This window comes from Schistocerca serialis, chromosome 2 (genome assembly GCF_023864345.2).
Source record: "Schistocerca serialis cubense isolate TAMUIC-IGC-003099 chromosome 2, iqSchSeri2.2, whole genome shotgun sequence".
Lineage (NCBI taxonomy): Eukaryota > Metazoa > Arthropoda > Insecta > Orthoptera > Acrididae > Schistocerca > Schistocerca serialis.
In genome coordinates this window covers 314,150,750-314,177,970 of record NC_064639.1, presented here as the reverse complement: position 1 = coordinate 314,177,970, position 27,221 = coordinate 314,150,750, and the positions used below count along the sequence as shown (strand labels likewise).

General features: G+C 37.5%; 1 protein-coding gene across 5 annotated transcripts in view; it reads right to left on the bottom strand.

The window, feature by feature from the left end:
• LOC126457104 (mucin-5AC-like) overlaps nucleotides 1-27,221 on the bottom strand; it is a 100,352-nt gene that overhangs the window by 32,614 nt on the left and 40,517 nt on the right. For 4 of the 5 annotated variants that reach the window (XM_050093140.1, XM_050093145.1, XM_050093141.1 and 1 more), the window contains 2 exons: nucleotides 1,367-1,588; nucleotides 1,185-1,283 (listed from right to left, as the gene is read on the bottom strand). In XM_050093140.1, coding sequence (XP_049949097.1) covers nucleotides 1,185-1,283; nucleotides 1,367-1,588 — 321 coding nt within the window. The remainder of the gene's footprint in view (nucleotides 1-1,184; nucleotides 1,284-1,366; nucleotides 1,589-27,221) is intronic. The other variant, XM_050093143.1, reaches the window with a different exon arrangement.

Below are 27,221 nucleotides of genomic sequence, written 5' to 3'. Positions count from 1 at the left end.
TGGCACAAAAGTATTACAATCATTCTAGTCCGCTATGCAAGCGTGACATTTCATCTAAACCTAGCAGCACAAGCTTCCCTGGGGAGAGGCATTAACTTCTGGGTAGTGTGACTGAATTTTTCTCTTAATCATCTCCTATTCTAGTGTGAAAAAACTGGTGCACATATTTAAAAAAAAGGTTTAATACCTGGTTGCATGGTGATTAATCTAGTTGTAAAAACATACCAAGTCTCTGTATCACAAGCCCCAGTCACCATTTACCTTGTTGACATTACAAGTGTCTTGAAATTATTTTTAATGTGTTGAAACGAAAAGTTACGTCCTCACCACGTTTAGATGAGATTATGATCTAGCCACTACCATGCGAGCAAGTCATTTCAATTTTTAAAATTATTGTACTAGTGTAAAACAATCTATTAATTTTTTTTACTATTTCTTTTGATTATTAAAGGAATTCCATTTTGTATCCAAACAAACAGCAGGTGCCGCCCCCCCCCCCCCCCCCCCCCCACTCACACACACACTTAATGATTGGAGTATTAATGACTAATATTGTAAAAACACCCATTCTAGTCAATTCTAAATCGATGTCAATACTATAACAACAACAATAATACCAAGGAAAATGGAAGCACAGCTAGACAGCTCTACGTAATTCTACTGAAAAGGACTAACTCAGTATTAACTGGTGAATAACCATTTAAATCAAAATCTGCAGAAATAATTCATTTTTCTTTTATAGATTAACGCCTGAAACAAATGCACATTTAGAGTGAAAAATGTTCCTTCTGTATTTCTAGTCATAACTTTTAGTAAAAGTGAGAAACATGTGGTTAAAATATGTTTAAGAAGCAAGTTAACCATGCAGTATTACATGCACAACTGTTCAGTGGTATCTATCAGCAGCATTATTTTATGTAGTAGTGATAAAATGGTGCATAATAGAAGTAAGCCAAGACTACATCAATTAGTGGAACAAGAATTCAACTGTGTTCCATGTTCAGGCAATGTACTGCAAATGCTGAAAGTGGATCATCAAAATGTGGAGAGCTACCAACAAACTATGTAACAAAGAGCTGTACTGGAACAAAAATATGAAAAACAAAACACCATGCACAACATATGAAGGCATCAGAATAGCTCTAAAATCTGAAATGAGAGAGAAACAAGAGCCCCGCATATACCTTCAGTCACAAAAGAGGAATGTACAGGCACTGATGACCTCGATGGATCGACCACCACCACTGGGTTGAATCTCACAGGCTGACCACTTGTTACAATGCCTGAACAGATCAGAACACAGCAATAAAAGAAAGGACCATGGATACCCAGCTGAAGCAGTCTCCTGACACGGCACAATGCTTACCGTGAACTTGTGTAGTGACCCCAGGTCGTACTGTTGGTGTTGTGTTCGCCTGCACAGAATATGGTGTCCCAGCATTGTATGTGCGAGCAACCAGTGACCCACTTACACCAGCTACTTGGTAACCAATAGTAGATGGCTCGTAATAATATGTAGCAGTTGGTATGCTGTATGTTGGCAGTGAAGTAGCTGCCCTTTCCACAGTCACTTGTGTCGAACTTGGAGCTGAAACAGAAAAACAACAAATTAAAGCAGTCCAAAAATAAAATTTAGTACTTCATAGAGGCACTTACACTTCAAAGTATAAAAACATCTGAAATACAAAGTATAGCAAAGTAACATGAAAAACAGCCTCGAAAGTTGCTGGTGCTGATGATTTCTGTGAGTATATACGGTTAAACTGAAATATAGAACCAGTAATTTTGCAGAAAGTGGCAAAGAATCAACAAACAGCCATAATGGTAATCTTGTAAGCATGAAAATATGAGTATTGTGCACAGCTTCAATGTTTGACAGTTTCCCAGAGAAATACTGTGAAATGGCCTGGATAACAAAGAGCATCTCTCTCTCTCTCTCTCTCTCTCTCTCTCTCTCTCTCTGTGTGTGTGTGTGTGTGTGTGTGTGTGTGTGTGTGTGTGTGTGTGTTATGACATTCACCACATAAAGAAAGTAAAAAATAAGAACCACACAAATTCTGAAATCTCACGAGCAGATGCAAGCAAGGAAGGAAAGATACAAACATGTTCTTTTCAAGAGAAGAAATGCTCTCAGTTTAAAGGAGGAAAAGAATCATGGTGTCTTTGATACAGCCACACAACACCATTAATAAAATCTGAAAGAAATAAAAACAAACAAAGAGTGTAACAGACACTGAATAACAACAACCAACTTCTTGTCTACCTACAAAGCCCTGCAATGTTCAGGGATGGGGGAGAGTGGGGTAGTGGAAGAAAGAACTGAGAACTGTATGTAACACAGAGCATGCGACACCTTCGCTTTCCACCTTTTGCCTAAGAAATTTTGGGTGTAACACAGTGATTTGTTCAGGCCACATGTTTTCATGGGACATTTAACCTTTTGAAATAGAGCACTTTGTTATAGATTCTTTGACAGTGCAAGCTGTGTTACTTATAGTTAGCTTTCCAAGTTGTTTAGGTCTGACAGTGCAAAAAAATCAGTCCACAAAATGTTTGTTATGTAATACAGCTCTAGTCTTTCTACCCTTTGAATTTGAGATATGGGGCTCCCATCTATGGCACTATTTTGATCATCATAACATTTCCCTATGATACTTTTCAAGATTTTAGCGTGTTTCCTTTGTCACACACGTCACCCAAACTCAACAAAAATAAAAATGTTATCATTTTGCCTTTCAGATAACCCATCAATTTAAGGGATTTCGTCTCCACTGCAAAGTTACATTGTTAAAAAAAATAATCTGTAATAATTTTGTCTAGAAAAAAAGTTGATTTTCAGTTGTTAATTTTTGCAGATTTTTTCCATCTTATAACATCTTTGTGGTTTTTGCCTGCCACACCTTTCCAAAATATTCTGCTTTTGCTGTTATTCCGCAAAAAACTATTAATATTTTCCACATTTTAATCAGTCTGTGTTACGTTAGGGAGACCAGTTCTCTCACCTTTCAGATTTTTCCAAGCAAGTGATGCAAACAACATCGTACATATATTTTCCACTCTGAAAGTTTGGATACTGACAAAGTTCTCATCACTACAATTTCTAACAGTCACATATGTAATTAACCAAATCACATGACAGACAAAACATACAGCTTTCTGTATGCTACAAAATCCTAATTTCAATAAGGAAATGGCAGGTATGGATGAGAGATTGCCCATAAGAGCATTTGTTACCTCCTGGTTACATCTGGGTGTTGGTATATTTAGATGATTAATGCTAACACAATAAAAACTCCAAACAATAGTTTCCCCAGTTTCAAGTGCTGCAATAATGTGGGCAGTATGACAAAATGGTAGTCACTACTGACTCTCCTTACACAAATTATCTTGCTGAAAATGTCAAGATTCCTATTCAACAATACAATTTTCTTCCTTCACAAGAGAGATCAATTGGCCTGAACTGCCCAGAGACTATGCAGCAGATATCACCATCTCAGCATAAAGCACAGTGTGGAATCGCACAAGACCGTGACCTCTACGCCAGTTTGCCCTTTTTTTTTTTGTAAGGGATGCTAAAATGAATGCATCTTAACCCTTCGAATGTTATGGACAAGTATATAAGCAGTGCTGTAACCTTCTCCAGGTGCTCTGGACATGTCAAACCACGCAGCTGTCATTTTTGGCCAATGCTAATTATGCATCCTGTTCTGCTGGCCCTTTCATGCTGCAGACTATTTAAGTGTGGAGTCACAGGTCCCCTATTGCAGGAACATGCAGAGCTGTATTTCCACACTGTTCTTTCATTAGTTGTTCATAGTTCCAGCTGCATAGTTTGAGTGTGCATCTATGTTTGCTGCTGTGGTGACTTGTTGCACATTTCAGCTTTCCTTTGCATCTTTTCATCAGAACTTCCTGTTCTGTCCTGCAAGAAAAATGTCACATCAGTGTGGTCACCCAGATACCCAGATACAGAGGTCCTGGAGATACTCACTAGAGGTAACAGTGATTATGAATTCCATGATTTCAGTAGTAGTGATGAGTCCTCAATGGAATCTCTACGTAGTTGTCCACAACCCTGTAAACAGGTGCCATAGAACATTGGTTTGATGATTCTACAAGAGGGTCAGTCAGCTGTTTTTCAGAATCCAAAAAGAATTAGAAAAGAGCACACCTTCGTGGCACTTCTGATTGTAAACAAACCATTTTCCAGTTATTAAAACATGCATGACTCCACTTCAGGACACAAATGTCAATGACTCACTCATTGTCATATCCAATTATACTTGTTGCAGTTTATAGCACATAAAACAAATACATTTTATGAGTACACCTGGGAAAATACTTCGGAGTCTGTGCATTCTCTATTGTGGAAAGATACCAGATTTGAGGGACTTCATTGTTTTGTTGCTATTTGGTTTCTAACGGCTCAAGTTATAAAGCTGAAAATAAATGTTTACACTGGCCAACAATGATAAAGTTTTGGGCTAAAAATAGTTAATTCCTATATATAGTAGTTAATTCCTATATATTTCCATCTACTGAATTAAAAAATCACCATAAAAATGACAGATTAGCTCTAGCTTTGGAAATACAGTGACATTTCATTTTTATTGCCAACATTTTCAGTTTGGGGGAAATTTTGTTTTCAGAGTTGGCACACCCGTCAGATAACCAAACGCAAATGTTTGTAAGTCATAAACATAGATACTGTTGCTGTGACTGAGTTTTGTATAGTTTCTGCTGTAATTAAAACAGAATTTCCACATTGAGAGTCCTTTTGTTGTGCAACATTTGTAAAAATGCCATGAAAACTTGTAAATTTTACACTAAAAATTTTTTGTTACATTTGTGGTGAAATAACATTTTCCTCACAGAAACACAATCTGACACCTCTTTTGAAGACTGCCTATCAGCATTACCGGGTATCAAAGTAGGGGACCAATATAGGTTTAGGGCTCCACATATACATTGCAACGATGGTCAGTTACAATGCGAGAAAAACTGAAAAATAAGGAACGATCTATGGCTTCTGCTGCGCCTATGGTTCGGTGGGAGCCTACAAACCACACAGATGCCTGCTATTTCTGCTTGACCCCACCTATAAAGGCAGAATAGTCAATGAAGAACAGTTCCATACCCAAATCTCCGACCAGCTAATCTACCCATTCCGCATTCAGATAGCTTACCAGTTCCTACTCTGCTTGAAAATGGTATGTTTTAAGAAGAAAATGAAGACAGGGTAGAACAAGAAGAAGAGGAAGAAGAACCAAAGAAGCCTTCCACATCCAATGACCCTGATTTTGAAGAAAAAGATCATAATCCTCACAGACTGAGTTAAGAGACCTTAACCTTTCAAAGGAGAAGGTGGAAATTCTTGGGTCTCTACTACAGCAATGGAATCTTCTCAAAAGTGATGTCACAGTCTCACAGTACAGAAAACTGTCACATGGAACTGCCTCCCTTTTTGGAGAAGAGCAACAATCTTGTTTGCTGTGATATTAATGGCATGATGAAATTTTTGTATCTGAACCACGATCCAACTGAATGGAGGCTAGAGACCCCTCCAAGCTCAGTTTGACAGCTGTATTACTTAATATTGGCAACCGTCTTCCTTTGTTCCTGTTGGTCATGCAGTTCAAATGAAGGAGACATATGCAAATATGACAGCCCTCTTGGAGTCAGTCAAATATCATGAACACAAATGGAAAATCTGTGGTGCTCTAAGTCATTGTACACAAAACATTGCTGCTTCTTATGTATGTGGGACAGTAGGGGTAGGAAATCGCATTATACTGAAGCAGACTGACCTGCAAGAAATCTTAACACTAGTGAGAAAAATGTCATTGCCGATCCTCTGTTGGACCCAAAAGATGATCATCTTCCAGCCCTGCATAGCAAGCTGGGTTTGGTGAAAAATTTTGACAAAAATGTGTACCAAGAAGGATGTGCCTTTAAGTACTTAAGAGAGAAATTTCCAAAATTAAGTAATACAAGAGTTAAGGAAGGCATTTTCACAGAGCCATAAATTCGACAACTTGTGAAGGATCCTGCATTTGAACAAGTTTTGGAGGAGAAAGAAAAGCAAGCTTGGGAAGCTTTCAAAGAAGGAGTTCGTGGATTAAGCTCAGAAGGTGACAGTGCTCCTGCAAAAATACCATAACCTTGGATGCAACATGTCCCTTAAAATCCATTTTCTCCACTCCCACTTAGACTGTTTCCATCCTAGTTGTGGAGTTGTCAGTGATGAACATGGAGAAACATTCCATCAGCACATTTCGGTTATGGAACAAAGACATTAGGACCATTGGAATGACGTAATGCTTGCAGATTATTGTTCGTCTTTGCGCAGGTATGCTCCGGAACTCCCATTACAAGAGCCAAGCTAAAAGACAATCTCAAGCAGCCACCACACGATTCTCTTCAAACACAACCATCTGCAAGGTATTCTTCTAGCAATTTAGAACTCTTAAAATGTAACTATCATTTTAAAAAATTCAAATACATAACTTCATGGCAGATTAAAACTTTGTGCCGGACCGAGGCTCGAACTTGAGGTCCCGAGTTCGAGTGTCGGTCTGGCACACAGTTTTAATCTGCCAGGAAGTTTCATATCAGCACACACTCTGCAGCAGAATGAAAATCTCATTCTAGAAATATCCCCCAGGCTGTGGCTAAGCCATGTCTCAGCATTATCCTTTCTTTCAGGAGTGCTAGTTCTGCAAGGTTCGCAGGAGAGCTGTAAGTTTGGAAAGTAGGAGACGAGGTACTGGCTGAAGTAAAGCTGTGAAGACGGGGGCGTGAGTCGTGCTCAGGTAGCTCAGTTGGTAGAGCACTTGCCCGCGAAAGGCAAAGGTCGCGAGTTCAACTCTCCGTCCGGCACACATTTTTAATCTGCCAGGAAGTTTTATATCAGCGCATACTCCGCTGCAGAGTGAAAATCTCATTCTGCAATTCAAATACACTTTCAATTTTGTTAGCATATGTAATTAAAATGTATCTTTTTCTCTTAATCCATTGATATGAAATACTTCCACCTAGTGTATATCACAGAAACTGGAGCTAAGGAAAATTTTTCACTGCGATATTCAATTTTCTCGACCCAAGATTAGTAGAATTGACTCAAGTGCAGGAAACATTCAAAAACTGTCTTTTTGTTGGACAGTGTTATTGGTAAAGAGATATACTTTTAAACACTCGAGTTTTCAATGAAATTATGTCCCAAGACAATTTAATGTTACTTTTGAGAATGCTACACTTTAGTGACAACTCCGTGCTTACTGGAGATGACTGTTTAAAAGTGGGAATACTGTCAAAGTTCGTTTGATGTTTTGCGGTACATTTAGTCCACATCAGAAGCTTTGCATTGACAAAAGTCTCTCATTGTTCAAATGTTGGTTATTTTTCAGGTAATTTACTCCTCTCAGGCAAAGTAGATTTGCAATAACGACATTCATGCCGAGTGATTGGCAGACTGGGTACATTTTGGATATCACTGAATATATAGGTGCAACAACAGAAATTGGGTTCCACAATTTAGAAGAAAGTAGCAACATAAAAGTTACGCATTTCGAACGGGGACAGACTCTGTATGTCAACAATGGTATTCCAGGCCAGACATATTCTTCTGGCTTGGCAACCACAGAACAATCACATGTGGCACTGTTTGTATGAACAGCACCACATGCAGAGGAGATCAAAACGAGGAAAATCTGAATTAAAGTCAACTGACAAGATTCTTGTACCAATTAGAGTGATAAAAGGAGTGTGGATGTTGACCACATGTTCTCTGTGGTTGAAACAGAGAAGACTGAGAGAAATACAGGTGAAGAAAATCAAGAGACCCCAATGTATTGTAGATTACAACATGAATATGGGTACAGTTCACTGATTTGACATGTGACTGACCTCAGTAGGATTACTGCATAAGATTGTGAAATCGCATTAGAAATTTCTTTTCTGAATTAGCGCGTTTTAAATGTTCGTAATCTTCACAGGTCAGTTACAGGACGAAAAATGGTGCTCGCAAAGTTTCACATCTCTCTCGTTACATAAAATGTAGAAAAATATGCGACAGAACTGAGAAAAGCTGGCAGAAGAAGGCACTCTAATGACGAGAATCCTTTAAAATTTACAGAGAGGCATTTTCCCTATTATTGTGAGTGAACATTCAAAGTAAAGTGCCAAATGCACAGAAGTGAGGTTTACACACACAGAAAACCAGATACCAATGCAATAGAAACCAGATACCAATGCAAAACTTGCAACATACCACTGTGTTTGTTACCCTGTTCCCAGACTTACCACACAAACAAGCATTAACAATCATTGGGAAGTAAAACAGATAGCTGAAATTCACACTTCAAAATAAATTATTTAAAACACGAAAAGCAAAAAATCATAAAAATGTAAGAAAGAGGATGTTACTGCTTCCTACATTCACTAGTGCCAGTCGAAGGCCCAGATTAAAAAGTATGAAAAACAGACGCAATGGGTGTAAAAAGTACTTAAATTGTTCCTGACTTCACAAATGAAGTAGTTTGCTGGCAGATGAATGAACTTGGTATTTCAGATGCTACATTATTTATTCTGTACATAATGTAATTGCATAGCATACGTTACGCGAGTGGAAGAAACAAATTGTATATATTCATGTGCATTACAAAACACCAAAGTTATTCCCACTTAACGTACACAGTTATATTTGGTTATCATCTTTTTGACCAGGAATTTTACCTGTAGATGTAAAGCAGGACTGAAATGCATACTGCATGTTGTGAAAAGTGCAAAGTTACTATAAATGATTGACGCAACTTCACAAACTCACTGTAGCTACATTATATTGTCACAAAACTTAACACTCATATTGACCAATTCAGAAAGTTTTGTACTGTTGCAGCCACACATCAGATTTCCACCACAAAAGTGCAGCAGTGAGCAGTTAGACAAGATGGCGACAAACACCAACTAGGCATATGTTGTGCTCTAAAGTTTTCACAGCACTCTGCCATACCAGTGCAAAGACGATTCAGAACGAATTTCAATGAAGATCAACCAACTGCCAACCCATTTGGTGATGGTATGTGCAATTTAAAGTTTCAGCATGCCTCTACAAGGAGAAATCAAAGGGTTGGCTTGCTGTGAGTGAAGAAACAGTTGAATGTGTGCGTCCGAGCTTCGCATCTAGCCCACAGAAGTCGACGAACAGAGCAAGCACAGAGCTGAATAAAACACAACTGACCATTTGGAGGATATTAAGGAAATGATTGAAGCCGAAGCTTTACTGCTTGCAACTGCTACAAGCCCTGACTCCCATGATAAAGTCAGACGCTTTGAAATTTCGGCACATTTGCAACGGCTTATGAAAGAAAATGGGTTTTGTGAGAAACTCGTCAACAGTGATGAAGCAACTTTTTTTGTGAATGGCATGGTGACACGCAGAATGTGAGAGTCCAGGAGACAGAATCCTCACTATCGAGCAGCACATTTGAGATTCAACAAAAGTTAATGTGTTCTGCACTCTCTCTCAGTCCTTTTCCTTCTGGGAAAAAGACTATTACAGGACATATGTATCTGGACATGGTGGAAAACTGACTCATGATACAGCTGGAGATCAACACTGTGGACTTCACCTACCAACAGGGTGGTGTTCCACTCCACTTTCATTATGATGATTAAACAGGAAATTTAGAAACCAATGGATCAGTTGTGGTGGGGTGGATGATCAGCAATTCACAGGGGCAGGAAAATTTCACAAAAACAACAACATGAAAGATAACACAGAATTTTTAGTTTTTAGTGAAATTGGCAGTTTTTTTAAACATTATGAAACTTGTCTCTTTTCCTGCATAAAAAAATGTAATAAAGCTGAGTTTGACAGATCACCAATATTCGTAACTGATAGTTATGAATGTTTAAATTCCTTTTCTTTTTTATTATTCCATCAGACTTTAGGTACTTGTACAATCTCAGAATTACAATTCATTTCCCATGTAACCCATTGTGAAATATCATCAAAAATAGCACCAAAATTGTCAAAAATATAATAAGAAGCAAATTGTACTGAATGTGGGAAAAAAGACTGGATTGGGCAAAAAGTTATAGCAAATTTGGTGAAAGAAATGAAGAAATGTTGAACCTGAAAAAATAAAAACCAAATCTGGCAAAGTAGTAATTGCGAATCTGTCAAAAAACACCCAATAGGGCAAAAGTAACACCCAATAGGGCAAAAGTAACACCCAATAGGGCAAAAGTAACACCCAATAGGGCAAAAGTAACACCCAATAGGGCAAAAGTAACACCCAATAGGGCATGGAAACTGATAATAAATAGCTCAAAAACTGGAAAAAATAAACACCAAAAAGGAAAAGATATAATACCAATTTTGGAGGGAAAAAAATGGCAACACACACCAGATTTAGCAAACAACAGCACAGAAATTGACAAAAAATTACAGAACATGGCAAAAAATAACACCGAATTTGGTGCAAATATGACACTGAATTTACCATAAAGATAACACTGAATTTGATGTAAAGATGAAATTGAATTTTCCATAAAGATAACATGAAAATTAGCAAAAAAATCAAATGTGAAAAAAATAATGCCAAATGTGGCAAAAAAAATAATGCCACATGTGGCAAAAAATAATGTCAAATATGACAAAAAATAGTACCAAATACAGTAAAAAATAAAACAATTTTTTCCTGCCCCTTTGCCAGGAGTGTGGAGGTCATGACATGAACTGCCAATTCACATCATGACCTCCACACTCTCCTGGCATAGCCCCATGCGATTTTTTGTGTGGGGTTGTGTGAAAGATTCAGTGCTCATGCCTCCTCTACCAGAAAACCCACTCCACCTCTGAGCCCACATCAACAGTGGTTTTAAATGGATTGACAGGAACATGTTGCGCCAAATGTGGGAAGATCTTTATTATTGATTTAACATCTGCAGAATCAGAAGAGGGTACATATGGAGCACTTGTAATGTCAAAAAACCTTTGAGGGTAATATATGTGTGCGAAGCAACATTATATGACAAACCACCATAGCTGCAGGAAATCAGTGGAATCACTTCAATCACTTATAATAACCTTATATTCCAATGCTTAAAAATTCTGAATTAAGGGGTCTCACCAGATGAAGTAGTATGCTGGTAACAGATAGACCCAATTCTTCATAAGCAGTCATACCTATTCCGCATATCGCCCATGAAGTTAATGTACAGCACATATAGCGTCAGGTAATAAAAAATTATATAGATTCATTTCTGTACAATATGATCAAATTACTTCATGTCTTTATTGGGAAACTTATCCCTTACACCAGTCAAATTTGATTTATGGCCTTTAAGTTCCCCTGAGAACAATTAATTTTATTTAAGTACTTGAAATGTATTCAGATACATCAAAAGTGTTCTAGTTGGATTTCATTTCCCTTGTGAATTGTGTGTGAATGAATTTAGTGCTAGTATGCATCCAGAGCACAGGCAAATTGGAAAGTATGGATGTACAGACCGTACTGCTTAGATCGCAAGGTAAACTCAAAATGTGCAGCATAGCACAAGAACTCTTGTGTCAGGTGATTCAGCTTACAAGAAGCGGTCCTGTATGGAAGGATCATGGCGCAGGTAGTCAGCTTAGGCAAAAATGGCACAGCACTTGCCGTGGTCAGTGGCAAGCAATTCCCTGTCAGTTAAATGGTTAATGAAATCTGACATCCAGTGCTTACAGAACTTAGAAAGAATCTCAGCCGCACCTACCAAAGTATCAAACAGCTCTATTACATATTTGTTCACATGCCACAGATATTGGCTTCTACAACCCATACAATAAATGATCTCTGACAGTTTCTTCATCACACACACACACACACACACACACACACACACACACACACTGCTTTTAACATACTGCAATACCATTATTTGGTACCTCTGCCATTAACACGTGGTCACGAATAAATAATCAACCCTAACTCAAACACCATTCAACTGGTCACTAACAGCTTTCAGATGAGCATTTGAAATGCTGCCATTTTAATAACTGAACCAAACAGTTTTCAAAAACCAAAGGGGAAGTAATGATACTCTTGTCAACACTGCAAGATTTGCCCTATCCTTCCCTGTAATTTTACCTGCTGAAAGGCAATATTCCAATGAAATGACTGCAACAAGGTGCAAATAGTTATTAAGAGAAAGATATCTTACCAGGTTTTTAAACATCAACTTTTTGAGACACAGGTAACAGTTAACTGCATAAAAAAAGCATATCTGAGGATATTGTTTACCTGGTTTACTAAGGAACTGATATATTATCTCCTTTAACTATGCAACAATATGTATGGTATGTTACAATAAATTTTATACTCTTCAAGGGTGCCTGGAAATTAGCTACATCAAAACATCTTACTTGAAGCTAGTCACAATTAACTAGTGCCATTATAAAACAGTCAGCCAAAGTTTTAGTTATTGTAGCGTATACCAAGCAAAGCTGTTACGCATCTCAGCCTTATAATGTTGTGTATAATGTACAATACTACACAACATTACATTAATCTGTAATTACTGTTATTACCAAGTCTACAAGAACATGATTTTATTTTGGGAAATTGATAAATAAACTGTTTTATACTAGAAGTGACTCATTCTGGCAACGTATTTCAGGACATCTGCAGCATTCATTGTCAGCAACAATGAAATGTTTAAACAGCTGCGTGAAATCTTGTGTTGTGCAGCTTAATCACACAAATAACCATCACCAGCGAAATTTGTTTTTCTTACAGATTCCATCATCAATAAGCAACAAATGAGCCATTAATTAATGACAGTTTCACAAAGCCACGAACCATGTACAATCTGCAGGCACCATGCACCAAGAGAAGTAATCGGCATTTAGCTTCCCTGGTTCAACTGAAGATTGGTGGCTAACCATTTCGGCAGTCTGTGTAAATAGACACACCATAAGACAAACGCAGATATGTGACTTCATACATTTATATATTACACACAAAAATCTGAATATCTCTCAAATATGGACACTGAAAGTATTAAATAAGGTGACTATCTAGTAAACCAACAGTAGCCATGTCCTCTAAAGGGCTCTCTCAAATCCTTTTCAGCAACACAGCACACAGAAACTCTTATTTTCTTCATTTCCAAGCTGGAAGTCCGCAGATATCAAATCCACATATTTTTCTTACAAAAATCTGCAAATATAACTAATAAGATGTTCTACTAACAGTTAAGGCACAAAAATTACATCACTGGAATACAACAGATGCCATATTTTTTCTTTCAAAAAAGTCAACAGCGTCTTTAATTAGATTTAATCAATGAGGCTCATGAACAAACATTCAGTATCAAAAGACTGGGCATAATCGTAGCTGCATTTTTAGTAATGAGAGAAAAGGAAAACTTGAAAAAAAGCGCTATTGCAAATCACTGTATCTACCAGTAACAAACACTGCACCCATATGTGAGTAGTTGAAAATGTAAAATCTCATGCCAGTATCCAGAAACCACTCCAAAGAATCTCATTTACTGTTTGTGAAAGTAAGCAACAACCCAAGTTGCATACCTCCACGAAAAAATGAATTGTAGGTAAATTCCAGACTAACCCATATCTCCAGTTTAATACTACAAACAAATTTCTAAAAGAACTGACATAATTTTTCAAAAAAAGATAACTTCTACAATTTCAAATATCCTAAATGCCCTGTATAACTGAGAATAATTGGAATAAACATAAAAATTTAAAAAATAACTGATGTCCAAAATGGAAATGTTCTCTTCTAGTCATAGGCAAAGCTGTTGGTAGATCATGTAACTAGAATTATCTAAAACCTGGTAAGCTGAAGATCAAAAATGATATGGACAAAGTATGTGGAACTAATGAAAATGGTCAATGTATGTGGCACTTTGAACAGCAAACAAATATTCTTATCAGTGATGGCAGAAACTACAAAGAAAAGACATGCCTGTCAGCAACATGGTTCTATTAAAGTATGCTAAATTCATGTCACTGTGTAACTATAAGAGTGTAAGACAATGTGCTCATAATAGGAACTCAAGTGAAATGCTGTACCCAAGCGATGTGCTCTATTGCATTAACTGCTAAAAATAAAATTTTGAAAGTTTATTTATAAATTCAGGCTTTAAAACACTACTGTAACATCCCCTTATTTACAATCGGGTATAATTCTCTACATATTGAAAGAGAAATTCAGATGCAAGAAAAGAAAAAATAGCACCTATTACCTCCCCCCGTTACCAATTTAGATATCTTGCCATTTATTACTCTTTGCTGATGGCTTAATATATGAAAGTACAGGTTCAAAGAGGCTGCATCAGAACTAACCATATACACTACAACACCCCAGGAGTTACAATTATTTCCTGAAAATTTAAAATGCATGTGCAGTGTGAAAGACTCCATGAAAAACGTGATATCTGTGAGCACATGGGAGACTGGCTATTTTAGTTAAGATAAACTGTGGAACTCATTTTCAAACAGTAAAAAATAGAACTATGATCAAAGCATCAAATTTGGCTTCAACTGTAATTAATAACAGGACAGTCAAGTTTGTCACCTATTGTTACAAACAAACAAACAAACTTCATCAATAGTAGTTGTTTCCTTCCAAAACCTATTGGGCTAAGCCAGTGTCATGCAAGGCATCGATCTTTATTTGCTTGCAGCATTTGCTATGCACAACTAGGGGCACTAAACCTGTAGCATCATTATAAATTGGCATGTGTAATAAGGCTATTGCACTTATGTCCATATTCAATTTTTGAAAGTGTCAAGAAGCGCAGCACTAAAATAACACACTGTTTGTAACCAAAGCGTGGAATAACGAATAAAATGTGATAAGATTCACATGATCATAAACACAAGCCACTGCAGGTCAATGTTATATGCTTTTTGCATATATTTATTAATGAAATGTAAACTGGCAGGTCAACTCAAACCAATAAGTTCCAATGAATTTTGGAAAGAAACAAATGGTTTTATATTTTTATATACTATCAACACCATATATCGTTGTGGGCTGGACTACGACTGTGCAGCATCAATACAAAGATATTTTGAAATAACTAAGTACTCAGGTATTCCTGCAAATATGTTACATTTTATAATGTGGCTAAAGTATCTCTTAAATCTTGAAAGTATTTACAATTGCATTAATTATGCACATATCAGAAGAACGTGAAGAAAGCAGTACATATTCCTCAGAATGTAATCACCCAACTGTAGCACAGCTTGAAGGTCACATAATGCACCGTATGCTGTTTACAAACCCTAGACTAAAGAAGATAAAGTTTTAACTGTGTCAGGAAATGGAAGTCATAAAATGAGTAACAGCTGTGAATAACTTCACTGCATACGATCAAAGTGAATTTACATCTCATAAAAATGTAAATACAACATGAGCTAGTTTTAAGAGCAGCACTGAGTGAGTTCTGATAAAAATTCTGCTGCAGTAATTAAGTGATTAGAGATGGCAGTATTAGTCTAACAAATTTTGGGCAAGAAGCAAAGAAGTTTCATTAGGGCCTTTCCAAGCATCAGAATTTGAAAGAAAGAAATAAAGATGGGTATTTTCTGCATTTACTGCAAGAATGTACACAGACAGGGATACCAAAGAACAATAAAGGAAAAACTTGCATACACTGATTAACAACAATAGCAGACGCTGTTCTGAAGAACATTGTACCTCAACCTTATTTCTCTGCAAACTGTACAACAGCTGGATGATCACTAATTTACTTTACATAAATAGAGACTATTTTAGAGCTATGTCTCTAATAATGTGTTTATAAAATTACTGTACTGAGACTACGTCAAAAATTATATAGACTAGCAACATGTCTGCTTTCTGCCTGCTGCAAACTGAGACCTGATAAAACCTGATGTCTTCCATGGATGCTGACTGCACTCCTCCCATCATTTAAAATAAGGTACTGCAGCCACTTACAATAGGAAGTAATGAATTGCAGTTACATTTCCAAAAACTAGTATTTGCTGATTCACCAATTTCCTCTCGGCAGCCAAGATAAAAGCTGGAAGTTGCTCTGTAATTACAAATTGACAAATTTAATGTCAACATCTGATACCCTAAATAAATTAGAATGATCACACCTATTCCACACATTATCTGAAACAACAAAACTGAGTTGAAACATTTACACTGCTAACTGTTAAAACACTTTTTCAGAGTGGAACTTATTAGTAAATGGATACAGCTAATACCCTATTAGGGACAAACTGAAGTATTAAAAAGCAAGAAGGTGGGGTTTCTTTGTATCTTTCTCAATCATAGTTTCAGTAATTCATGCTTAACATGAAATCTAATGTATATAGATGCACAAATAGCCATTTAATAAATTCAGTCAAAAAAAGAGAGAGCATTTCAGACCACTAAAACAAAAGAATTCCACAGTACTCTGTACAGCTTAAAAAACCTGGGCTGAGTCATTGCAAATGCTGCATACTAAGGTGAAGGGGACAAAAATGTCATGATATTTTTTCATTCAATCAGAATCAAAATTTAGAAATCTTTATATTTATTGTAAACTCCAGGTTGGAACACCAATATTGAAAGGAAAGGATAAATTGCCACTTACCTTAAAGATAACACATCAAGTTACAGACAGGCACAATTACAACTCCAGCAGCTCGGACCATAAAACACATGGAATGGAAGCAGCAGTCTCGAGAGGGTGGGGAAGGAACAGCAGTGTAAGGGTGGAGTGGGGGGGGGGGGGGGGGGCACTGTCTGGCAGAGTATGCAGAGTCTAGGCTGCCAACAGGAGCAGCATCGGGAGGCTATAGAACAGAGAGGTGGGGGAAAAATGGAGCGAAAAAGAAGAGGAGAGGGGAAAGATCTGTGGGTGCACTGGCAGAGGACACCACAAAGAGGTTGGGAGGCAGAACGGGGAGGAGGTGACAGGACAGAGGGGATGGGAACTATTGGCTGGAGGGTGTGGGGACAGTATGTTACCTTAGGTTGGGGCCAGTATAATTGCAGGAGTGCAGAAAGTTTTGTAAGAATAACTCCCATCTTAGCAGTACAGCTGGCAGTGGAAGGAAGGATACAGATGGTTCAGGTAGTGTAGAAGCCATTGAAATAAATTGTTATGTTTCATCTGTATGTTGTGCCACAGAGTAATCTTGTTTGCTCTTGGCCATAGTCTGGTGATGGCTGTTCATTCTGGTGGACAGCTGGTTGGTAGTCATTCCACTGATTACCAACCATTACCAACCATGATGATAAAGGATGAAAGGCCACTGCCAAATGTGGCTAAGAGCAAAGTAGATCACCCTGTGGCACAACATGCTTGAGTTCAACAGCTGCTTCTCTACCCAAGCCATCTGGGTCCTCCCCCTCACCACCAGCTTTTCTGAACTGTACATATGGGAGTTATCCTTACAACACACTCTCCACTCCCGAAATTATCTGGGCCCCAACCTACAGTAGCTTATGTCCCCACACCCTCCACCCAACAGTGTCCACCCCCTCTGCCCTGTCACCTCCTCCCTATTCCACATCCCACCCTCTTTGTGTGCCTCCCTTTGCAACACACTTGCCTGTATTTCCCTGCTCCTTTTTTGCTCCATTTTTCCCATCTCCCCACCCCACAGCCTCCCGGCACTGCGCCTCTTGGCAGTTTACTCTCTGCACTCTCTGCCAGTCAGCATTTCTCTCTCCTCCCACCTATGCACTATTATCCCTTCCCCTTTCCCACCCCCTTCAGACTACTGCTTCCATCCCTTGTGAGTTGCAATCTGGTCCGAGGTGCTGGAATTGGTTGCCATGTGTGTGACATGTGCTTGCTTGCGCAAATGAATGGTGTGTGTATCTATTTTTTTTCTTTTTCTTTTTGTATGACCACCACGTGTATCTCTTTTTTCTTTTTATGAACACCATGGCCAAATGCTAATGTGCAAGTGTCTTCTAACTGTACCTGTCTGCAACTTGATGTGTGATATTTACGGGAAGCAGCAATCTATCCTTTCCTTACACTGTTTATATCAACTGTGAACTTTTATACCTAAATAATGTTCTTTTCATTAGGGAAGTTGTCTAATCTTTACATTAGACATTAATAGACCCTACACCAATATCTGAAATGTTAAACTTAGAGCAGCAGATAATCATTACAATATAGCTGTTATTCAATTCTCATACAACTATCATTATACCCGAGACAGAGGTCTACATACCAACAGTCAAAATGTGCCGAATTAAAGAAGGGCGGCAGGTAGGCTTACCATATTTCTTTGTGTCCAACTCAGGACACACTTTTGAAATTACTTGAGTTTCAACAGTTTACTGAAACATTAAATTTACTTCATTCAGTTATATTTTTCACCTGGCCCTTTTTTCTTTTCCTTTTCTCTTCACATCACATCACCAAAATTACTGTTAGTGTTACCAACTTTTCTTATATTCTGTATGGTTTCACACACAGCACAAGATAATGAGCAGTTTCATCTGAAACTTCATCAAAATTTAAAAGTTTAACTTGAATTTCCTCCTTCAGACTGAAATATTTTACTACAATGTGAGAAAGTTTTATTTCACGACTGTTACATTATTAGCGTTTACCAAAGAACAAGATGTATCACCAACATAAATGGCAAAATAATGTTAACATGAACTACCTCTTAACTCCGCCAGTGCTGGTCCCAAGTCCAGGGCCTCACCTTTCAAGTGGTGAGGAAGGAGGAGGGGAGAGGAGTAACAACCTTGTTAAAAAAAACTGGGTCCATATGGCTCTGGATGGTAGTACCCTGTAAGGGACCCTTACCAGGGTAACAAGTGAAGACAGACAATGGTTGGAAACCGGATGAGGATTTTGCAAGTCCCAACAGTGGAAAAGCAGAAGAACTGTCTTTGTATCTTACTTCCCGTAGTGTCTGCACTCCAGAGGGGCAGCTACAAATGGCAGCTGTTTTCCATGTTAGGAATGGCCTAAACATATGCTGGCAGCAGCTCTAAAATGTCTTTGGGAGTGGCGACTCCATCATAATAATAGCCTATATATGATATGGTAATTCAAAACCAGCCTCAGAAAAGGTTAGGGCTTTCCCTGCAGGCGACGCGCATTTCTTAGGGTGCTGGGGGAACTGTGAGAAATGGGTGACTAGGCACCAATACAATGAAGGTGGGTATCATTAATGTGATGACTTACTGGGAAGGCTGAAGAGTTGATAGACTTCTTGGAAAAGGAGAACATAAACTGATGGGACTTAGTGAAGTTAGATGGAAGGGAAGAGGAAGGAGGAAAATGAGGAAAGGATACACACTCTACTGGAGTGGTGGATAAGAAGCCAAAAATGGATGAGGTATCATAGTAAAACCAAACCTAGAGGAGTATGTGGAAGCAGTAGACTACAGAAGTGATAGGGTGATGACGATTTGGCTGAGGACAAGGAATGTAGTGAAGGACCTCATCCAAGTATATGCATCACAAACAGGAAATAAAGAAGACAACATGGGAGGATTCTCTAAAGGTATCAGAGAGTATAATTACAGATGTGGAAGCAATAGTAACAGGTGACCTAAATGCATAGGTAGGCAAAGAAAGGCTAGGGAAGCAGGAGATAATTGGCACATATGATATGGGAGGAAAAATGAGGAAGGAGAGAAACTTGTTGATTTCTGCAAAAGAAAGCGGGCTGATTCTGGGCAACACATGGTTCCTTAAAAAGGATAGCCAAAAGATAACGAGATGTGAATGGGGTGATGCACGAAGACAGTCATCGATTACTTTCTGGTGGAAAAGAAAAATCTGAGACAATTGACGGATACTGCACTCCTACAAGAGGCTTTTGATGGAGACCATCGAGCGATGGTGGCAAAGATGAGATTCGATGAATTGAAAGACATAAAGGAAGAAAGGGAAAGGAAAATAAAAGTGTGGAAACTAAGGATGGCATGGTACAAGAAAAGTTTAAGGAGTTACTTAAGCATAGAATCCCTAACACCGAGTATGGCAATGTGGAAGAGGAATGGGGTAAGTTCAAAGAAGCGTCTGTTAGCTCTGCTAAGAAGACCTGTGGCAGAGTGTCCGGAAGGGTAAAGGAAAAGCAGACACCATGGTGGAATGAGAGGGTGAAGGAGGCAGTAAAAGAAAAGAAGAAAGCCTGGCATGAATGGAACAGAGACCGAACAGCTGAAAGTAAAAGGAAATACCAGGATATTAAAAATAAGTGTAAGAAAATGGTAGCAAAAGAAAAGAGGAAAAGCTGGGAAAAATTCACCCAAGAATTGGGTAAAGATGTTACTAGTGGTAAGTGGATGATATATGGAATTACAAAGAGTACGAGGAAAGAAAAAACATACACAAAGCCAATAAAATGCGAAAGCGGAGAGCTATTAATGCAACCAGAGGAGATAAGGAAAAGATGGAAAGAGTACTTTGATAAATTACTAAATGAGAAGAACGGCAATGGAGAGGGAATAGAAGTATGACAGGGGGACAGGTCTGGAAGAGTAGGAGGAGGAGGATATAATGATGTTAGAAGTGGAACTAGCTCTGAGAAAAATGATACCAGGAAAGGCACCTGGGGTAGATGAAATTACTGTGGAAATGATAAAGACTGCTGGACCAGTTGGACTACAGTGGGTATATAGACTAATACGATGCATTTGGACCCAAAAATGTGTACTTGAAAAATGGGGAAAGGGAATAATAATCCTAGTTCTCAAGAAAGGTGACAGGAAAATATGTGACAACGGCTCAGAGACTTGGACTATGACTAGAAGAGAGGAGAGTAGGATACAATCCAGTAAAATGAAGTTTCTGAGAAGTATGCTAGGGAAGATGAGGAGAGGCAGGAGTGAAAAATGAAGATGTTAGGAAGGACATTGGAGTGGAGTAGTTGACAGAGAAAATTGAAAAGAATTAATTAAAATGGTTTGGGCATGTGAAGTGGATGGGAGAGGGGGGAATACCAAGAAGAATGATGGAGTTCAAGATTGTGGGCTACAGGGCAAGTGGAAGAAGAATGGTGGAAAGACAGTAAAGTGGCGAAGTACAATTCATTCCCCAACCCAACCAGATGTTGGATATACGACACGAAGACGACGATGATGATGATGATCTGCCTCAGGTTAGGTTGTAGCAGAAGAAAACTTTGTAGAATATACCTTTTTAACAAGTTCAGATGTGTACTCTGATGTTCTGAAACTGAGATGGTGTCTAGCAGTGTGATATCAACACATAGCCTCTTCTCCAGCAAACTGCAGATCACTGTTATAGCCATCTTTCACTCTGAAAAAGCCTCCTATGTTTGATGAAGCATGGTCTTTAATATCACCCTTTCCTTTGTGTGCAATAAAGAATTCACTTGTACTTAGTGTGCAATATACATGTTCATTGTTACTATTATTAAACCATTTCAAAAGTTTGTATTTCTGTTGCTGGTTAACAGTAAATACACACTTTTTCAAGTCGTTAAGGTTCAGACAAAAAATGAACAGAGATAAAATGGTCAAAAATATGTACATGATTTACTTCACACACTAAAACAAACACAACACACTTGTTGTGTCACCAAGTGACTAAAATAGTTGAAAACAAAATTACAGTGTAAAGTTGCTGTGAAACCATTAGCCACACTTCCACATCAATGTCAGCACATCTTCCAAGGCCGATAGAGAGGCACAGCCTTAAGATAATGTTTAAAGAAACGTTAAACATATATGTCTAAAATTTTAAAAATCTCACCAGTCATAAAATTCTCAGGCCCCCAACACTGCTCTAGACAGCACTAAAAAAACAAGGCTGTCCGGGTTAATCCCAGATGTACAGTAAGCCTAGCATTATTTAATCATTGTCACACTCAAATATAGAATTTTAAAAAGTATTAAAACTGCTAATGGGTAACACTCAATACATCAGACATCACATGCTAGCTCCAACACTAGCTGCCAAATTTTTAGTGAATGAGTTTGAGAGGTAGGTTTTCTGTATGTGACGTATACATACAGCACTTGGTCTTAAACAGAAGACTATTTTGAATTCCAACCCTGATGACCAATTTGTAAAAATATTACAATCAGAAACTTAGAGTTTTCTTTTTTCCCTTAACAGAAAGTTTTACAGTATCTCAATGCGTACTGATGCTATTCAGCATTGCTTATAGAAACAATTATTCATTCAATGTGGAGCTACAATATTACATTGTGGCGATTAAGTTTACCAAATTCTATTTAAGTCCTGAACACTTCTTGATTATCTTATTTAGTTTTGTTGCTAAAGTCACCTAAATTGTCCAACTGAACTTTCAAGAATAACAGCTATGGTAAGAAAGTGATTAATATACTTTCATACTTTACATATCCTATCAGAGACATAATTATGTGAATAATCTGTATGCCTCTTAACCTAGTGTCTCCTCAATCGATGGCAAACATATACTTTCACTTTAATAGCTAAAACTTAACACCAGGAGGACAAGGAATAACATCACGGTTTTACACAAGTTGTGGGCAAGCAGATACACAGACACACAAAAGAGACTTCAGCAGTATAAGATACTTTACATGCTAATAAAAAGAATAATTTTTAAGCTTAGCACCATTTTTTTTTCCCCTTCACCAAAAGCATAATTATAATCCACAGGTTCACTGGTAACATTTATCCACAAAACAATAACAGGCATACAATAAAATTCACCCAAAACACTAACTACTCATTTGGCCTGCATTTTTCCTTTTATCAAGGTCTTCCACAACCATGGAAAAACTAATACAACAAAAATAAAGAAAAACATTGTCAAAGAAATAAAGTGCATGCACAAACACTATTATTAAAAATTTCAGCCTTCTGTTCTACTTCAGTCATTCAGGAACACTGGAATCTAGTACAAAGATTGAACTTTACTGTAATACAATTAAGGATTCTCGGTTATTTCCAAGAGGCATGAAAGTCATTTGTTATATTTTTTAAGCAAACACCTATTTGAAAATATGTCAAAATTGTATCAGAAATTTTAAGTTTCATTGCAAGCAATTTCTTTGTCGGGCAATAAGGCTGGCTGAATTTTAATTCTTTGTAAGACCGAATGATGCATTACAGTAAATTTGACAGTCTATGTCAAACTTAATGACTTCATATATGTGCCAAGCAATGACTAACAATACCTTGAAAGTAACACAAATAAATATCACAGTTTTCACCTGAAAGTTTATATGCACTGTTTTCAGTTAGAAAATGTTGGCCATTTCTGCATACCCTAAGTATTTTCCTCAAGAGATTTGTGTGTTCTTATTAATATACAATGTTTGAAGCTGTTTATGTTGGATGCAAAGAAATGGTTAAGTAACCAATGAGTCACAAAGAGAAAAAAAATCAGGTTGATAGCTTATAACTTATTTCCAAACACCTTTTATTGGCAGACACTTATCAAAGATATCAAATTTTCATCTGGAAAAATAACATAATTCTACAAAAATTTGGCACAGAACAACAGCTACTGATGTGACAATTACATGATGGAGAAGTTTTACAGATGATGAGACCTGGAGTCGTTTAACTTTTTAATTTCAGACTACCTGTAGAAGTGCTGCCAGTCAGACCCATCCACAAAGAACATAAGCCGAAAAACAAGTCACTATGAGGAATATCTTAGCACTTTTCTTCTGTACTTGGACAGATAGTTCTGCATAACAAAATAAACAGAGAAAAAATTTTCAATTTTTAAGAGATTTTCAGATGACCTACATTAATCTCATTAATGTAATTATGAAATTGGATATAGTTTCCCTGTGACATGACACAGTAAACTGTGTCAGCTGGTTTTAAAATACACACCAGAAGTCCAGACTCAGAGATTTTACCTATTCAGATTGCTAAAGGGATGTCTTCAGATTTTTCAGAATGAGAAGTTACTGAAAGACACTGTACCAGTGGATGACAAAGCAACATATCACATTTACAATAGAAGGCTGGACAACAATTTGCAGAATGATGACAGTTCTGCCAATGTGTACTGCACTTTTGTGTGAACATTTTGCACAAATTAAGTCTTTTTCCTGTTACAACAAGTAAGTGGCATTTCTCACTAACAAACTGATAACAGGAAAAAAAATCACAGCAATGCCAATGCAGTCTCCCACAACATTAATTAAATATGAAATTTTACCTAGCAGTTATTAAGTGGAGCTTTGTTACAAATACTAAAGACTAAATCTGCACATGAATATCGAAGAGGATGGTAATAGTAGCAGCTTTCTCTTCAGCCTTCTACTGGCAGAATTATATGTACACAGAAAGTATATGCAAGAAAAATAAATACATATCAGATTTCCCAGCTAAAATACTTTACCAGGTAAAAGTACTTTTTCCACATTCAGTGACAATATACTTTCCCTTACAACTGTAAAACCTTTGACCGGTAAAGGTTTTATACAATGGCGTAGAGTTTCCCAGCACTTTCGGAAATGAAACAGAGCAAAAAAAAAAAAAAAAAAAAAAAAAAAAAAAAAAAAAAAAAAAAAAAAAAAAAACCACCACCTCATTTTTGAAAGACTTAATGCGCGGCAACATGTATGCTGGCTGCATGTTTGGTATTACAAAAGTATAAATACGAATTTCACCAAATACAACATGGTTGTTTCTGAAATCAAGATTGAGCTGCATGCTGCATTTTTGTCAGCCGATCACCACTCAATGACAGCAGATATTCACAGCGATGGACACCTAATGTAGTCATCAGCCAACAACATCACCACTTAAGTTGCATGAACACACAAACAGGAGAAATTAATGGTTTAAGTTACACACAGTAAAGCTACGAGAAAAGCTAAGCTTTCACATATAATACTGGTCACAAAATAATTTTTGCTGTTTTTTCCAAGTGTTGGTTAGACACGATGCTAAGGGCACAGCTTAAACTGCAGCTGCATATTTCTGAGAAGCTTGATTATAAATTTCACTGTTGTGCACTGGACTTTTCGTGGGTTACCTGGCTGATCCAAGTTCCATCTAGCACTTTGACTTTTCCATAGAAAAACCAATGACATGAGAAATTGCTCAAGAACTTACCGCACACTTTTTCTTGAAGGATAATTACACTTTTGTCATCATCACTGCATAATTTTCAACCTATGAAACACCTAAAATAAATATGAAAAACTAGCCTTGAAGCTTGTTTTTTTTCCCCTTAAAGATATATCCAATACAAATGTGGCAGCATAAGTTTAAACAATGGCATAAATGGCTGGTCTTCTGGGCCTGAAATTTCTTTACATGGCTGGTTCTCAAAGTGATAAGTTTTGAACAAGAGTCTAACACTCCTTAATTTGAGAAATCCATCACGTATTCTCATACATAACCTAACTTTACTTTGAAAGTAATGGTTCTCAAATCACCATTTGCAATATTTTCCCCATGACCTGTTAGAAATGTAAACAGCTGTGACATTACACTCATTGAAAGCAGTTTTTTGTCACAAAGTACACTACAGCCCAGGTAACTTGAGCTAACTGGGGCCAAGACTACCCTGAATTACAGAAAACTCTTTATATGGAAATATCACTAAATCAACGAGTAAATCATGACTAATGTTTGACGAGTACAATAACGATTCAAAATAAATAAAAAACAATATAGTAATACCTGTGCTATATGTACATATATGGACACACAGTTCCAAGCTGGAAAAATAAAATAAAGCTTCATTTTTTAGCAGCAATGTCCCGCCATCATCACAGAAGCATGATGTCAGTTGGAGTAGCTTTCGCTTGCTGCTCAATATAAAGCAATGCCACATGTAGCACTGCCACAGCTAGGTGAGAGTGATCACTAGCACAATTTCTTCAGGTAATTCCACATCATCACTGTCTTCAGTGGGTTCACCAAACATTTCAACAACTGCAAGATTGGTCACTTCAAACTGTTCATCACTTTTCACTCATTCTGAAACATTTGAATTCACATTTTCACATCCAGCAAGCTTTTTCATCAGTTCTGCCAATGGTAGATCATCTTCACAGTCTGGCATCTTCGTCTGTCCATGACTTAGCTATCCAGTAAACTATGTTTTTTATTGTAGTCTTTGAAGCAAACAACGACAGCACCTTTTTTCAAGCATTGTAAAACTCCTTGGTCCACAGGCTGCATTAAACTCGTCATGTTAGAGGGTAAGAGCAACGTGCAAATACAGTAATATTCTTCCTGAACAGAGCGTGAACCAGCATTGCCACGCATTAGGACTGCTTTAGAAGACGAGCACTTTTTCTTTAGATATCTTTTAATCTCTGGAACATAATCTTTGAAAAACACTTCTTAAAATGATTTCTGTCCATCCATGCAGATTTTCGGTTGACATATGTAACCTGCAGTGCACAAGCAGTAATATTTTCAAAACTCTGGATTAGCATGCTTCCTTAATACCAGTATCTTCAGTATATGATCTCCACTTCCACTGGCTGCAGCAACAACTGTTAACTCCTCTTTACGTTTTCCATAGCCAGTGCAGCCTTTTCTTCTTTTAAGGCTAGAGTTTTGGATGGAAGCATTTTATAATTTAGCCACATTTCAAAACAGTTACACAGTCGATCAGGAGTAAGACTTTCTTCTTGTATAATTTTTCTCGATTTCTCACAGAACTGTTAAACAATCTGAAAATCCACCTCAAATTTAAAGCTCTCTTACACCATATCGCTTCTTCCACCTATCCAACCACCCTGAGCTTCCAGTAAAATCATCCACACATTGCTTTAACTCGTTTCCAGAAAACACAGCTTTTACTGGCAGTACAGGCCCTGAAATTGGATTACCTTCTTGTCTTTGTTGAGTAAATCAAACAAACATAGCTTTACTCATTTTTTCATACTCAGATTTCTTCACAGACTTACATTCAAATGACGAAATAAAACACTTGTTTGAAGTAAATTTCTCTATTTTGCCTCTGTTTCTACGCCAATCTTGAACTGTCACTTCAGCGATCCCGTACTCTGCAGCAAGTTTTTTATGTTTCTCCTTTGTCTAGTCTTTTCAAAGCCTCCTGTATCACATTCAATGGCACACATTTTCTATCACTCCTACCACTCATTGTAATGTGTAATGTGTTTATTACAACATTAAGAAACATAGTTACATGTGTACAGTACACTGTACATACATACTACAGTTTAAAATTGACATGACATACAGTACTGATGTTACTACACAACCAACTCCATTACATACAACAATGGTCAGCC